The 17,789-nt window shown below is 35.9% G+C and overlaps 1 protein-coding gene across 3 annotated transcripts in view; it reads right to left on the reverse strand.

The window, feature by feature from the left end:
* The window catches only part of PTPRN2 (protein tyrosine phosphatase receptor type N2), a 657,265-nt gene that overhangs the window by 366,598 nt on the left and 272,878 nt on the right, over positions 1-17,789 (reverse strand). For all 3 annotated transcript variants that reach the window (XM_051609993.1, XM_051609992.1, XM_051609994.1), the window contains exons 10-11: positions 16,329-16,415; positions 831-910 (exon numbers count right to left, since the gene is read on the reverse strand). In XM_051609993.1, the coding sequence (XP_051465953.1) occupies positions 831-910; positions 16,329-16,415 (167 nt within the window). The remainder of the gene's footprint in view (positions 1-830; positions 911-16,328; positions 16,416-17,789) is intronic.

The raw sequence follows: 17,789 nt of genomic DNA on the forward strand, positions 1-17,789 counted from the left end.
AGATAAATCCTCCAATAAGTCCTGCAAAGTTCTGGCATATGAACTACCCCAGTTGCCTCTATAGCTATGAAGCTTTGCTTCATACATGGTGAAGCAAAGAAGAATGGAGAGGTTTGGGCTATCAACATTTATCTAAATTTACTTTTGTTTCTGTTTTCAAGCAAAATTGTGACTTGTCCATTCATAATTTTTAAAACCTATGAACTGGGAAGCAAAACAATTAGCAACTCATTCACTTTACCAAAATTATTTCTAGTAGTCAACAACTCCATACTACAGTTAGTAGCCACGTCAATGCAAAACTAACAGGAGTCCTTGGAACAGTGGTACTCATTCAGAAGCAGCTTAGCTCCAGAAATACAATGTTGATTCCCAAGATTAACTTGTCATTGAAATAGTCTATACAGCACACTAACAAAGGTATATTTCGACCACCTTTGATCCAGAAATTAAGGCTCCTAACAAAATGTTTGTTTCCTGCAAAAAAGGATTGGAAAAGCAAAGGGATTACATCCTCTTTTACAAATAACCAATCTGTCCTTAGGAGTTCCTGCAAACACTGAAGATTTTTTCACCGTGCTATACCTTGACCACAAGTCTCTATTTAACCCATTTCCTCGACAAACAAGGAATTCTGAGGCAGTTTTAATTGACTCAGAAATGTTACACTTCAATTTCCCATGTGTGCCACTCACCTCTTGATGGTCTCCCTCTTTAAACGTCAGTCTTCCTGGGAGAATGGGATGTCTCTGTGCTGTTTGTCGTGTGCCTGCCCGCTAAACAGACACTTGGAAGGTCACAGTTTGGGAATGGAGGACAAGGACTCTTACCTGCTGCTTTGGCAACATCTTCAGTTGAAATGTTTTGGAGGTTTGAGTGCACTCTGAAGGTCACAGCTGGTCCCAGCACGCTGAAAGATATTATTAAAAAACTTAAGATTCATAATCAAGAGACATGGCATAATATTGCTTATCAAAATAGGTTTTTAAGGAGAAACTATTAAGACACCATTTAGCCCTCTTGCTTTTGCTTCATTAGCTACATTTGCATACATTTTTATACCTCTTGTGGTTTCTTGTATCTTGTGCCGATCTGAAAGAATTTCAATGACATTAACTAAACTTCAGAACACTCCTGTAAATAATATTCCTATTATGAAAATGGCAAAATGGAGGCACTGAGATTGTTATTTTCCCAAGTACAGCATAAACCATCACTGGAAACCAGCATCCAAAGAAGATTATATGTAGTTCCAAATGTTATATGTCTAATGATACAAGCTTAGTCCTGATGCCAGGAGTGTAAGTCAAAGGGATGATACAGACATTAAGAATATTTATCTTGATCATAACTCTGCAAGAACACTTGTGAGGAAAAGAATTTGAGCATATCTGATGCAATGACTGATTTTGACCAGAATGCATCTATCTTTTAACAACAGAAGTAATCATCTCTTCAAAAATCTTACGGAGGGAAATTATTGACTCTGTGGTGATCATTTTGGGCATAGCCTGGTGGTCCTTTATGGCATTAAAATGTATGAAACATTTACAGAGGAAGGTACTGATTAGACAGATGAAGAAAAGTGTTCAGGGTTTCACAAAAAAATTATCACTGTGTGTTTTTAAAGCAAAATAAATCCATGTATATAACACTGCATCCATTCTTCACCTAACCCAGTAATACCCAACTGACATGTGTATCTAATGAAAGGAACAAAGACATTTCCGTTCTAATATCCTCAAAACTATTGCAAAAAATGTAAGAAAAACACACACACAAATATAGAAAAAGTACTTTTTAAGAAAATGTCCAGGTAAAAGGAGACTGCAGAAACTGTAACATAATAATTTACAGAGGAGAAGAGCAAATGGTCTCAACAAAGATTAAAATTGGCATTATTATAAAAGTTAACTTACATACCATGTAGCATGTGAGTTCCCAAGTTTTTATTATTCATACAAACACTGAGAATTACATTTACACTATGAATAAGTAAATAAGAAGTACATTGGCTGGAACCACACATGTAAAATGCTTTGATCTCCTATAGCTATGACTTACAACAAAATGAAGTCTGAAAAATTCCTCCATAAAAGAAATAACTTGAAAAATATTTGTGATGCTGGGCTTGAAATGAAGTATTAAATTACTCCTTTACTAACATGTTAGTATTTTGCATTCGTATAACGGACAGCACTTAATGAAGTATGTTTAATTGCGTCACATATATCCTAGGCAGAAATACAATTTTTTCCATTTCAGGAAGAAAAAAATCCCTATTACTAGCCATAAGACTTTGCTTTGAGGTCACAAAGGGAATCAGAATATGACTAAAAAGCATCCTTTCAACTTTTTACTAGCAAAGCATGCATTGTGCACATTTTACTCTGGAGTTAACAGAAACTGTCATTAATCAATTATTTTTCTCTACCTACTCTTCAGAGGAGGAGTGGGGAGAAAAAGTAAACAGAGATTTTATACCTAAAGGAAACTCCAGATGCAAAGTCATTAATGAACAATAAATGTATTTTAATAATGTTAGATAATTCTAAAACATTTATCAGCATAGTTTAAATAATATTTTATGTTACAATACTCAACAATTGCAAAGGATATTCTATCTGAGATAACTGCTTTACCAAAATTCCAGCCATTCCCCAAATCTGTCACTAACTCTAAGATAATCAGGCATAAAAGGCACCTGGGAGTTTCATGATACAATGCACTGACTAAAACTTATGTTGCACAGTCCTTCCTTCTTCATTGACAGTCTCAGAGAAATGATGTGGCTGCTTAGACATTTACAGTGTAATTAGCAGTCTGCTTTAAAAAAAGCAGGCACCAGCCTGGTACATAGATGTCCCATGACAAAGATAAAGTGAAAAAAAATGACTTTAGATATTCTCTCCAAGTCTACACTGCATGGTCCATTACAGCTGAGAACCTGGGACCAAGGCAAACTTTCAAGCACAGCGTAGTTACACTTTGGCTTTATCAGCAAAGACATTAAAAGTTTCCTCCCCGTGCCTGAGTTTCTGGCTTCTGTCTCCAGCCCAGAGCTCACTCCACCTTCAGTTGTACTCCTGCCCCACTCACTGCAGCTATGCACTTCAGGGCATCATTAAAATAATTTACATTAAAACTGGATCATTTCAGTAATCCAGCCTCAGCGGTGGGAGTTGGGGATTTCAGGGGAGGGAAGCCTCTATTCTCTAGTGACTCCACCTGGATAATCCTGGTACATGACAGGATCCCAGTTGTGACCATGAATTCATTGCCATGAGCACTGTCATTTCTCCTTGCTATAGATGAGAAAATGTAAGGAAATAGAGAGGAAAAAACAGGGTGGGGAAAAAATTCCTTATGCAAGTGGGATGATGTTGGGTTAACACCATTCTTTTGCAGAAAAGAAGTAATCTCAGAATCATTTAAATTACTCACTCGTATATTGCCATGTGGGATACTGTTTTTCTCTACTGTACCAACTGACTGCTCAAATGTAAGGAATTACCTGAACAGCACATGAGTGCAGCTTCCCTAGGAATATTTACAAAATACAGAATATATAACAGCTCTTGTCACAACTTTTTGTACACCAGTATTCTGCTGTTTATTTAAAAACAAACAAAAGACCTTGAGATTACTTGGTCAAAATTGCATTTCTGGTCAATATTTTGAGAACTGACTGCTTCAGGAGCTCATAAAATGAGATTTTTCTCATGGGGGGCTTCTGGCAAAAGCACTCCATAAATAAGCATTTCTATAACAATAGATGCCCTTTGGGGAATTCCTTGCTGTTCATTATGTGTTGGAGAGAACACTTAAACAAAAGCAGTAATTATTTGACTGCAAAATATCTTTTAAAAGACTTTTTAACAAGAGGGCAACCAGCCTGAGAAAAGGTTCTAACATGTATAAAATGCACCCCTAGTACTTTCTAACCAGAAACTTGAAATTAGATAGAGGAGGCGGCTTTGTTGTGTGGCTGTCAAGTCCTCTGAAGTCTGGGTAATATTAATGGCAATTGTCTTTACATCACTTTAAATATGGAGACTCACTGAAGTGCACATGATTGTTTATGACCTGATGAATTGCAAACAAACCATTCCCACAGCTGTGGAGGGTGCTGGCAGTGAGCAGAGGCATCCCCTCCTGCCTGGCAGGATCCCCCAGCCAGCACCTACCCCTGCTGCCAAGGGGAAAGCACTCAGAAATGCAAACCACAATGCTCAGGCTGAAACATAACCTACACCTAAGGCAGGCATCTGTTGGGACTGAGATTAAAAATGTTATATAGTAGCACTTTTAATCTGGAAAGACAATATTTTACGTCACATCTTTTGTCTATTCTTCCCCTCCCCCCGTTGTATGCTACTAAAATTACACCTCTGTACATATATAGTTGACTCTTCTAAGTGAATTTACACTCACCTAAATAAGAGAATATTGAGAGTTTTAGAAGGCGCCTGTATTATGCTATTCTAATCACTTAACATTTTTCCCCAACACTTTGTTATGATAGGTTTTTGAATAAAGGTAAGCAGGTCTGGCTTCAAGGCCAATAAACAGTGACTTCTCCCCATGCAAAATGTAATGTCTGTTGCAATACCCTGCCAAATTTATTACTTGAAATTTACTGACTAATTACCCCCTCTGTTGGCTGTCAAAACTTCTGTGTTTTTTTTTAATTTCAATAATGTTGCCTTCAGCCATAACAGTTTTTTTTAACAAAGACATTCAAAACATATTGCAAACTGTCACCCTTATGTGCTGTTGTCTTATATTCTGTTTACTAGAGATGAAATAATTACAGCATTTATAAGAAAATGACTTGAAGGTTGATTGCTGATTTAATCATATCCCCTTCCCTTGGGTTTATATTTCCCATCTGAAGGTGGGAGGGTGCACAACATGTACAGAACCAAACAATACGCTTCGTATAAAATAGAGTATTTCCTTTCATTAATTGTTTTACTAACAACATTCTTATTATATTTTGCCTGACAACAAATGAATGATCTGAATAAACAAAGCTGGAGCATGATCAATATGGTAAGGTCCATATCACTTCCAAGCCGTAGGTTATAATTATATTTATGAATGACAGAATTTAAATATCCATAAATTACTAAGCTTTGCATGTCTGTTCTTCTCCCTCATGTGTGTATACTTCAGTATTACAATATCATACAGAAGGTTTACTGTGAAATACAGTCACAGTCTATCATACCCCCTAGTGGAAAAGGATTTGAGAAACAAGTGCCAACATGGTTGTGTGTATTCTTGAAGATCAGACATAGAGCTGACGCCAGACGGAAATGAGTTGAGGTTGCACTGCACTTGTTTAAAAAATACAGGCAGAGTGCAATTTCTTAAGATTGGAGGAAGATGAGGAGATTAGGATTGGATATTTTCAACATTAAACACTCTCTTAATGACCCTATTTTGTAAAATAGGGCTTGCCTTAATAAAGCTTAGATTTGAAATTAGAGTCGCTACTTGTCTATATGTTCATTCAAAATCCTTTAATCTCTGGAGGTTAAGAAAAGCAATTAGTAACGCTCTAGAGGATTGTGAAAAGTAAATTTTATAGCAGTGAAGGTAATTGTCTCAGGAATTGTTTGGTGGGCTTGAACTAATGACTCACAATGTGTACACATTTCTGGTTTTACTGTGTTTAGGAATTTGAAGCTTACATCCATTGTTTATATTTCACTGAAGCCTCCTTTTCACCTTCGCAAAAATTAAATGCTCATAGTGCTGTAAATGTGTCATCTATTTTTATACATATATATGTATATAAACATTTTCATGTCAAATAAAACTAACGGGAAATAGCATGTGATCAACACTGGCATTTTTGTAACACGGTCAGTTTATAGAACTATTTACAGAGCAAAGAAAGGCAGGAAATTGCAGCTGGTCATTGTCATATAATGCATAAATGGATTGAGAAGTGTGTACAGTGGCTATTTTGTTGTCCAGCTGTAAATCCAGTGAACACTTGATTCAGGTTTCACCAGCATTTTTTACCAGAAATGTTGACCAATATTGACTTTGTGAAGCATTGCATCATACACTATTTATATTACAAAAACAGATACCTGACTAAACTTCAAAGATTCAGGCAATCTGTGAAGGACGTATTGTGATAACCTACTAAAAATATATTCCCTGAACTGTTGAGCAGAGAATATTGATCATCACCCAGACTTAATACTGAAAAGGCACACATCTTTCACCCTTTAATATCTTCTCTGTTCAAAGATTTGCTTCATTTTGCACCTGAACAGAACAAATGTCAATGTCCAGCTGTATGTGTTCTCACATTTCTATTGACATGTATGTGCTTACAGCAAGTGATCAATTAAAAAATCTTTTTCTGTTTTAGAAAATTATGCTTCTTGAGCCCTTCTCTGGGAACTCTTAACATGCTCCTTAACCTGCAGTATGACACACAGTGTTCCACAATATGCTGCAATACCAATGAAAACATATTATCTATTCATATCCTTTATATACCCTAAGATGAAATGTTTGTTTGAAACACTGTCTACAGAAAACTGGTCCTGTATGAAACATACAGCCAGCACAGAGAGAGAAATATTTGTTGTTCTAATATCATGCTTTATGTCTGAAAATGACCAAGTACTAAAGATGAAAAAGCAAAATCCCTGCTAAGGGAAAGATACTAACTGCAGTGCTCAGCAGTTAGTGGTTGATTTTCCAGCACCACTTGCATTTCATTAGCATGGTTTAGACCATGTAGCTGGGTGAGGTGCACCACAAAGATTAGATAGATTGGAAGTTTCAGAGCAATCACATCTCACAAATGTAACTACATGGAAAGAAAACTTAAGCCTGGATGTCATGGCTGCAGCTCAGATTCACCTTTGCAAGCTATACCTACAACCTCCATAAATCAGTCAATTATTTGGACACTTTGTACTGCCCTCTTCTCTATCCCTGAAACTATCAGTGCTGTGGAATGACTTCATGGAGCACCATTTCAGGGTGAGAGAAGAGGGCAGTACGAGGTGTCCAAATAATTAAATGTATCCTGACGGACACACTGGTGTTTTCAAAATAATTACAAGAGTAAAGTCACAGAAAAGGGATGACTGGTCTATAGAGGGATGCTTCCAACAGTAGCAGTCCATGTTTGGTGGTTGCTGATACCAACCACTATTAAATGATGGACTTTTAATTATCTGGCATTAATCATTAATTTTCTATTAATAATTTAATCTAGGTGCATAAAATTTGTGCTAAGTACACTGATACTAATTTACAATGCAAAAGACATTGAAAGAATATTTTAAAGATTTTACAACTCACTTCATCTCAGGTGAAGATTATTTTGCTAAGCCTACAATTTAAATTATTTTTTAAATTGGACAACATTCAATTTAGAGATTGATGCTACCCTCAGTTTGTCCTATTTTTATTCTTCACAAAATGCAACTTCTGATGATTATTCAATACCCGTGAATAATTTGCAGCTCTAAAATAATTTTTCTATTAATCTGTCACAAGCCATGAAACTTGACATTTCCACCATGCTGAGTACATGAAAGTTGCCAGCTTTGCCTGCCATGCAGATAAGGTTCTGAATTACAGTATCGAAAAGAAACAGCGATACAAGTACCATAATTTTTTACAGCAAAAGAGTGATTGGACCCTCAGAGAATGGAAAATGGTCTCAAAATGCTGCTTAACTCTGCACTGATTTTTCTTTCACTCCCCAAAGATCAGGCTAAAGGATATAAAAGTTATGTCATTAAATAAATAAATAAATAAATAGAAATAATTGTATTCTATTCATATTTCCATTATTTTTCTTTATATCTTTTATTCCAGTTCATGCAGTCTGTTGCAATCACATGCAACACTTTTCTGTTGGGATGACTGTCACCTTTTGCTCAGTTTGCACAAGTGACTTTAAATAATTAATGGGAGCATGACTTGTGCGTTAGGACTTTTGCAGAGATAAAGGTTCAGCATGTTCGTAACTTTGACAGGAGCCAGACAGGACACAAATTTCTTTGATGAGGAGCTGAAGACAACCAAAAACCAAATAAACCAAACTTTGCTACAGCCTCAATTCAAAAAGCTACAAAACTATGAGTGCTACAACCAGAGCCCTCCTGTTTGCCCTACTAAGAACTTGTTGGGTTCTCCTTCAGCTCTAAGGAGACCGACTAAAAGATTTGTTCTTGTGCTTGACCTGCCAGTTGCGAGGGAGAGATTTTTGCTTTGCAAAGGAGGCACTGCAAGCAGAATTTATTGGGCTCTTTTGATTGCACCTACAGTGCAACCTACACAACTGCTCCAACTGTCTTTATGTCTCCTAAGGAATATGAACACTTCCACAGACAGGTCACAATGCAACTCACAGGCTTGGATATCCATATTTTGTGGCTAAGGTGTAAAAAAAAAATGTACAGAAGAATTTGATTTTTTAGATCTGTAATATTCATGCAATCCATCCAGGTGACAGAGAGAAAAAACGTGTTTGCGTATATAAGGAAAATCAGGTAGACAAGGGCAGGAGGATCAAGAAAGACAGAGACACAAGATTAATTTTTTATATTCCTTATAAGGGACTATTATTTTAAACAAATTTCTATCTCTAATAATCTATTTGTGGACCAAGCTTTAGTTCAAGAGTAAGAATCACAGTTCTCTGTTTCTACTCAGATCTGTCACCAAGTTCTCTACCATCTTAGGGAAAATCAAACAAACTGTCCCGAGTTTCAGTTTACCCATCTGTAGAATGGGAATGATTACCTGTTATTATGTGAAATGCTATATTAATTAAATGTCATGGCACATATTCAGGTAAATGCTTGAAACAAAGGAATCTATCTTGCCTATCTATAATGTTATGAACTTTAATTTTATTTAAAAAGGAATATGAGGGCATTCTTAGTCACACAGGGGGATAAGTAGTAGATAAATATGAAATTAAAAACAGATAAACTTCAGAAGCTCACTTATCTGTAAAAACCTCCTCCTGAGTAATACTCTGTGAGTACATGGAAATGTATCTATAACACTGGATTTCATTCAGCTTCTGATTACAAAGATGCAAATCCTGTGACTTACTGAGATAAACTGCAATGGAAAGCTCAACTTCATACCTTTGGATTTTGTCTCCTTAGATTTTTCTGGTCTTTCTGTTTTGTCACCTAGAATTCATAAAACGCTGTAGGCCAAAATCCTTCTTGTTATTTTAATATATTTTTATATTTTTCTAGCAGGAGAGTTACAGTGGAGAGGGCAAAAAGATCTTGGTTATATGCACATTTATTAAAGAAAAGCACACAAAATATACCATACCTCAGGGGAAAAAGCCACAAGACTCAAGTATCACTAAGGTTGAGAAATCACTCATTTTTAAGTAAAGGAATCCATAGTTGCAACTTCCAAATTATTTTTGTATGTTTATCCTCATTCCTTTAAAAACTGACATATCTTGATATTATAAATTAGTTGTCATACATGACAATATGTATCAGGAAACACTGTAATTTCTTAGAATTTCCTATAAAGCCCTGCATGCAGTAAGTTACAGCAGTACAGTTTTCAGATAATTTGTTTTCCAGACTCATGAAATCTGTGGAAGAAGTCAAGTTTGAGTAAAAGTGGCTTCATTATTCCTGAGCTATGCTTTTGTAACAAGATTATGCCAAATAGCCTCAGTCTGTTGGTTTGCTATTTAAAACCAAAGAACAGATGACAAATAGTGCTCAACTGTTTCAAAAGGTATAGCTTTTTATTGAGACCAAGTTGCTTCATTTCTGGATAGTAAATGGAAAAAAAAAAAAAGTTCCATCTATTGCTTATTTATATTACAGCATTTTAAGAAGAGCAAGATGAACAATGTTTTTTCATAAGTATGATATTAGAACATTGCTCTCAGTAAATCTAAATGGCATAAATGGCAGAATCCAGAATCTGCCAATCTAGAAAAACTTTACAAGAATATTAATCCACCAATGTGCTCAACATGCAGCACAGGAAAAGATTAATCACACCAAACCAAGGAGAAAAACATAATAATGGAGGAATTCATACAGTAGAGGGAAGCTTGCAGATACAAATCTAAAAAGACACTGTGCTACCTGTCCCACAGCTGCTCAGTGGTTAAATAATTCTCCCTCTCACTATCCTGCCTCTCAAGTTACCAATAATTTCCTGAGATGTTCACATTTAGAGCATACATATACCACATGTCATAATCCATCAGCATGATGAAGTGAAAATACCAAGTACCATTCCAGTGTTTAGGTTCTGGATGACTGAATATGATTAACTGGCTGATTGAGTGTTTCAGGTGTTAGAAAAAGAACTAGACAAACAGTGAACAAAACCTATAGAGCATGATTAGGACACTACAGCCAATGCACATGTTCATAATAGGTGAGGCTGGGAGCCCCACTCATCAGTCTGTCTGCCCAGCACTTCCGATGTGAACACCTGTAAAGCTTCTCCAAACTTTTACCACTTGGCTTGATTTTCAGATATCTTCCTCAGTTCAAGTTCTTTTCACTAGGTTGGTTGGCTGGGCACTCAAATTGTATTTATTCCAGCCCAACCATTTCAGCCCTTCCTAAGAACAAGGATAATGATAGGTATTGTTTGGTTGTGTGATGTTTTTCCTTTGAAAACAAGATGGAAAGTGTCTCTAACCCAGCTGCTTGAAAACTGAGATTTGAAGCACGGCAAGAATGTGCTTGAGCCTTCCTCATGATAAGCCTTCCAAATTCAAGCTATTTCAGACCACCATTTACACAAAGTATGCAAAAATCATGGTTGACACTAAGGACATACTACAGTATAATAGGAAAAAACAATCTTGACTTACTTTGTATCTATGCAGACTTTCTTTTCAAACTGTTTTTCCAACAGGATCCCTGACATACAAGGATGAAAGGTGGTCAAGTAGTAGAGAAGACAAATATTTGGGGGGGCTTCAACTTCATTTTTATCAGACTTCAGGAAGTACGTTGTAAATAAGGTATGGAACAATAAGGATGTAAAGGTCCTGCTGTTGAATTCTGGTGGTACCATTCAGTTTCACCCCAGATTCAGATTCAGACTCAATTTATTTGAAGCCAAGTCATTGCAGGTAATTATTTTTTTATTATTTTAATTTTATTTAAGAAGCAGGTTGGTCTGTCTAAACTAAGAGCTGATTTCTGGGACTGCCACACACTCAGAGTGGCAATTGAAGCCAATGTGATCTCTGTCTCAATATGTGAAACTCTTTACAGAAGAGGCTGAATAAGCTGTACTCTGAGACATCGGACTGGTGAACATACCAGCAAATGCTTTGATGTTAATCTCTTTGTGAATAACTCCAACTCTGAATGGTCCTAATAATATCTCATATCTCATGCGAGTTAAGTATATCAATTCACGTTTGTCAAGCATTTTGATAGTGTAGTGAAAAGCACCACAGGAAAAAAAAACAACAAACCAACACCAAACCAAAAAAACCCAAGAGGAAATGGGTTTTCTGACCTCAAAGCAAGATTTGAATAATGTGCAATAAATAAAGCCTGAAGCCACACATTGAACAAGAAGAATAAAATGAAACATCAAGAGCTGCTCGTTAACTGATAATTTTGTTTCCTGCATATGGAATAAGAGAGAGGGCTGTAGAAAAATACACAGTATGATAAAATATTCAAAACTATATCATAATTAGTCTTTAACAAAATACTGATATTTTTGGTCAGCTGAACAAACAAAAATACATATGGACATAATTACTTTAATTCAGTCCAGAATCAATTTTATGTTTATTCTTATCACCAAAATAAAAGCATCTTCCTTATAAGTAAAACTTATATAAATTTTTAAACTAGCCATTACTTTGGTTTTAAAAATTAGAGTATTTTATTTTTAAAATGCCAACCCACACTACTGTGGCTGTTACACATTTTGAAAGCTATTTTTCAGCTCAAGTCTCTGTACAGTTTCCATACACACCTTCAGCTAACCTGAATTTTCATTTTCATGTAGCAAACTATCCAAGTAAAACACTGAATTCAGAATCAACTTTTTCAACTTGAAAAATCTATTTTACCAGCATTTGAAACTTAGCATAAGTATCCCGTTAATTAATTCCCAACAATTTATACCTATTATATGTTTATATAGGCAATTACAGTTATACTTCAAAACAAAAGCAGCAGATAGAGATTAATGTCATTTTATGGAATGAATATAGTGCTTTTGGTCCAGGTTTTCCACTGAAACATTAGATATGGAAATGGTCATGCTTTTTGGTCCAGTTATCACATCTCCTGAAATAACAGTTGAGTACTTCGTTTAGGTATAGCAGAAGGCAAAAATGACAAAGATGTCTATCAAGATGAACGGATGGAGGAAGCCAAAGCAGTAGAAAGCAATGGGAAAAAAACAGACACCCAGAGTGAGAGATCTTCAGCTGCAATAAGGAAAATCTTATAAGGCTAAAGAGAGAAATAAGAAGGACAAGAAAAAAAAAATCAGTGCGACTGCAGCATCCATCAGCAAATGCAATATTCAGCTGAAAATGTCACCCTTAACTGGAGGCTGAGAATGGTAGGATATGGGGTCTGAATAATATGAAATCAAAATCGTCTGTTTTCCTTCCATACAAAGGTATTCAGCTAAGCTCAGAGAACCTGCCTTAGCAATATTCTCAGTAAATACCCCAAGTATGAGTACATTAATTAAAAAATACAGAAATAATTACTTTTCTCATCAGAAACCAAGTTGTCCATGTTATAATTCAGTGGATTCAACTATAGATTCTGTGTGTACTTTCTACTACCCTCAGAATTTAACGTACAGATTTTAATATTTTTATTATATTTGGATGCTTCTTTATAATTTCTTATATTTATAAGTTTAGTCTAGAATGTGAGAAGAACTGTAATTATAGCAGAAGGAAGAAGGTCATTGTTGCAGATTGCAGAGTGTTGGGTTTTTCTGGTTTGGTTTTTTTGTGTGTGTTTTTTTTTTTTTTAATAAATACAAACCCCACTAGCACTACTGCCCACTTGACTTCAATGCATACCAGTCCAACAATCAATCACCAAGGACATTGGACACCCATAATTAGATTATAAAATCATAACTGTAGTAATTTTACGTCTGCTTGCATAATTACATCAGCATGCTAATATCCTTTTAATGGTCTCTAATGATGTAATAAGAAATAATGGAATTTATTTGACAGTTACATAACCATTAACAAAACATATTAAGCATAACTATTACTTCCATAAAGATTCAAACTGAATCCAAAAGTGACAGCTAACATGTTGGATCGTTTCTTCAACACTGAAGTATTTCTAATTATTAATTCCCCAAATCTATTCCCACTCATCTGCTTCACAGGGTGAGCAAAGTTTATGTCAACGCAGACTTGACAACAAACCAACTGCAGAAGCGGAGTGCTCTGGGAGCCAAGCCTGGGGCTACTCTGGGAATTACAGGCCATTGGTTAAAGCTGGCAGGATTGTGAAGGAGAGAAGATAAGACAGGCTGATTACTACCATGCATCAGCTAATCAAGAACTAACTCGGAAATCAGTAGGAATCCCTAGCAAAAGCAACTGTTCACTTACCAAACTCCAAAGCACAGGAAAAAGCTGAAAATATAGGGAAGAACAAAATATATTTGCAGATGAAACTGACTAATGGTTGTAATATGTTTGTGAAGCAGTCCCTTAACTGAGAATTTAAAGAACTTCAGAATAACTCATCACTCACCCTCTCACCTCAGCTAGAGAGTTGTTGTCAGCATTGCAAGGAACCTCTGAAGATCATCTAGTCCAGCCCCACAGTTCTTCTTCCACTATTCCTATTAAATTAATTGTCTATACTCTCAAATTACCCCTGTGATTCACATTAATATTTCCTTACTCCAAAATCTTTGCAATGGTCTAAAAAATTCAGGCCTATACTGTTACTTTCTCACCATTCAGAAACCTTGCTGGGAAAAAAGAGAACTGAGAACTTTACACCAAGCTAATACTCAGGTCAGAGCTCCAAAACTGAATCTATGAAAAACTGAATCCCTAAGAAAAAGAGTACTTCTAGATGCCAGTAAAATCAAATAATTTAAATTGCCCATGATGCCTTAGGCCCAAGTAAAAAGGGTATTTCCTGAGAGGCTTCATTCTCATACATTGATAAGCCAAAGGTAGATTAGGAATGAGCATGACATTAAGTCTATCCTGAAATCCCTCTCCATTATGCCACTCAGAATCTAACTAGAGCCTTTAAACTCATATAGTTTTCCAACAATCCAAAAAACATTAGTTCATTGCTTGCTGAGGCCTTTTTCTGAAGCCTCTACCACTGCTGTATCTCCTGGCTAGCTCCAAAGTTCTTGAGCACTTCATGGGTTTAACCTGAGTCAAAGCATCTAATTTTCTTGAGTAAAGAAAATTTATTATGGGTGAATTTCTCACTAACTTTAGATTTGAGATAACCATTCACAGGTAAAGACTGTTTGTAATGATAGAATACTTGGTCCTGTTTAGAGTTACTATGATTCAAAAAAACACTTTAAAATAATGACCATACAATACAAATACTTTCAGCATAGCAATGCAACTGCATAATAATGGACACCAAGTAACCAGTTTCCCTAATGTCACACACTGAAAAAAAAAAAAAAGGTTGTTCATAGCTAGCTATTTGACTGGAGGGAATATTTTTCATTAGAGAATGAAGCTAAAACCTGCCAATTGCAATGTTGTTGTGATTTATGAATGTTAAAAAATAACCAAAAGGCTTTATGCTAACAATTAGAAAGGTAGGTGAAAGTGCTCCTGTACTGTAAATGAATGAAGTTAATTAAGCAGAACCCGTTGATTCCAGCACAGAAAATGTTCCATGGGATTTCCCCTTTAGAAGTCCAGCAGACTTTATCTGCTAGTATTCAAAATCAAGGTTGGAAATTCTCTTTACAAGGAAGACTGTATAATATAGTATTTTTTTGTAACTTTAAAAATCAGTTTTAATAAAAATATATTTCATAAAATTCCAGCAAAAAGACTTTCAGCAATACAAAGAATTGTTCTAGCTAATAAAATATAGGAATATTTTCCTTCTAAACAACAAAAGCAAATATTCCTGTTTTATTTTCTAAAAACATTTTCTCAGCAGCAGTCCATTTCTCCCTACATATACAGTAATGGAAGGAATAGAATTATGAACACTTCCACTAAAGATGAAACATCTTCAGACAGTGGCTTAAAACACAGCACTAAACAATGAATTACATTCACTGGAATTGGAGATTAAACAAAAACTGATGGCAGCACAAGGAAGGCTGAAAAAGATCCTGCACTTCAGCAATCTGACTCATGGGCCAAAACAAGCAGTCCCAACTCCTCTGAAACACAGGCAGGAACTGGATGCTACCCAGACAACAGCTATTTTCTCTGCATCAGGATGTGACGTCTTTCCAGCAAGCTGTCAAAAACCTCCCACAGCTGACCCTTCTTTTTCATTACTTCTCTATGAAACTATTTTTGGTTTCTGTTTTACAAAGGAAGAATTAGGTTTGTCAAAGTAAATGTCCCTATCAAAAAGATTTCAGAAAATCTCCAATCTAAAAATTCTTACAGGACCAGGGAGGTTGTGGATGCCACCTCCCTGGGAGTTGGACGGGGCTTTGAGCAACCTGGTCTAGTGGGAGGTGTCCCTGCCCATGCAGGGGGGTTGGAACTAGACGATCTTTAAGGTCCCTTCCAACCCCAGCCATTCTATGATTTTATGATGCTATGATCTCCTGAGCTAGGAGGTTAGCACGCATCAGTATGAATCTTATGAAGAAAAACAGTAGCTCAACATAGCTGCACTCCCTGTGACTTGTTTGATGAGTAGCTGATCAAGTGGCACGACCTAGTGTGCCATGTGCCAGACCTAATTCGGGCACTGCAGTTCTTATCCATCTCTGATGCCACTTTCCCCCTCAGCCATACTGGGTATAACGACCCTTCACAAGACCTTCCTTACCCAGAAACTGTTAAATCAGATTGGTAATATTTTTACAGCACTTTGAACAGACTACTTTTTGCTCTATGGAGGCACAGGAGTCTTTACAATTTTTTGCAAATTTTTTCAGTCTTTGTAACTGTTTGAAACAATTTGTTTCTGTGTGTAAGGGATGTTATGAAGTACTCTTTTTTTCTCTTCCACATGGTCTCATTAATTTTTGCATTAAAGAACAGACATTTCCTTGTAAGACAAACTATTCAAAAATAATGAGATATCCAATAAAATAAAAAGGGACTAATTCCATGTACGTACTTGACATCATCGAAGGCACTCATCTGCAGTTTCAGGAGATCTGCCACGTCCTTTATTAACTCCAAGCCCTTCTCCACACTCAGGGGGCTGTTGAAAGGGAGCAAGAAAACAGGGCATTACGAAAATGGAACCCATCAATACTTGAGAGGCTAAAAGTCCCAAAAGAGTTATCACCTTGGCCTCTTAGAGTCTGAAAGCCACCACTAACCGTATTCCTGTCACATAGTGGTTGTGATATCAAGGGAATTGGGATCAGGTGCTTCTTCAGGCATGATGAATCACCTGAATTTTCCAGCAATAAGACAAACAATAAGGTGTAAATGGAATTGTTAGGAAGTGTAATGGGCCCATGATGCAGCAACCAGTTCATCTCAGTCCTCAATAAAAAATGTAATAAAGTAAAAGGACAGAAAGAAAGAAAAGGATTGACGAGAAAAAGGAGGGAAACAAACAATGAAAGTCAAATTGCAGGCTCAGTATCAAATGGAAAAGGGAAAAGCATATTTTTAAATTCATTACTTTTTAAAATGAATCTTCACCAAGTGAAAGGATTCAAAATTATTATGGATTTGAGAGTAAACAATGAAGCAAGGCACACAGTCCAGAGGACACTGATTACATACATTGGATTTAGTTTGGTATCTGTGTGCACTCCTGACAGAACCCACTTTAAATCTTTTCAACCTTTGTCAATACCATATTTATCTTTTTTAATTTAGAAAACAGGTTGCAATCAAGCCTAACACAAAGGACTGCTATAATTTAAAAATGCACTTATCCAGATGCAAAACTTATTATTGCAAAAAATTCAGGTTATTAGAGTTGTTACACCTCTAAAGATGCATTAAGATCATTCTGTCCCTCATATATAGATCATACTTTGTTTAGTTGTTCAGTGCTGGGAAACCAAATACAAAAGCATTAAGAAAGTAAAAAGAAAATTATACAGCAATATCCAGTGAGAATAACAGATACATTTTTTGTATAAATTGTGATTATAGAATTATTCTCAACATTACTAAAGCCCCAAAGATCATAAAATTAAGCCTTAGGAGCTTGGTGGTTATCTAACTTATACCATGCTAAATCAGAAACAATGTTGATGAGACTAACCTAGGGAAAAAAGGTTCTGTATTTTCTCCTTCAAGGATTTATAACAAGTAGCAGAAGGAAGTGTCAAAAGAGTGTGTATTGTTAGACATGGTCTTTCAACTGGACTAAGGGGAAAAAAAAAAAAAAAAGATTTTTCAGAGCTCTGTACCTAGGTTATTATTTCTGCTTCAAGTTGAAAGTTTTTTAATCTAATTTTATGTCACAGTAATCATTGCCACAATTTTATTTATTGTCTGCTATGAGCACTGTTTATTTATTTATTTATTGCACTGGGTTCTGCATGCACTGCCCTAAGGGCACATCTATTTAAATAATGTGACTTCTCATGTGGATCTCAGTTAGGATGGA

The sequence above is a fragment of the Apus apus genome, chromosome 2 (assembly GCF_020740795.1).
Source record: "Apus apus isolate bApuApu2 chromosome 2, bApuApu2.pri.cur, whole genome shotgun sequence".
NCBI classification, from domain to species: Eukaryota; Metazoa; Chordata; class Aves; order Apodiformes; family Apodidae; genus Apus; species Apus apus.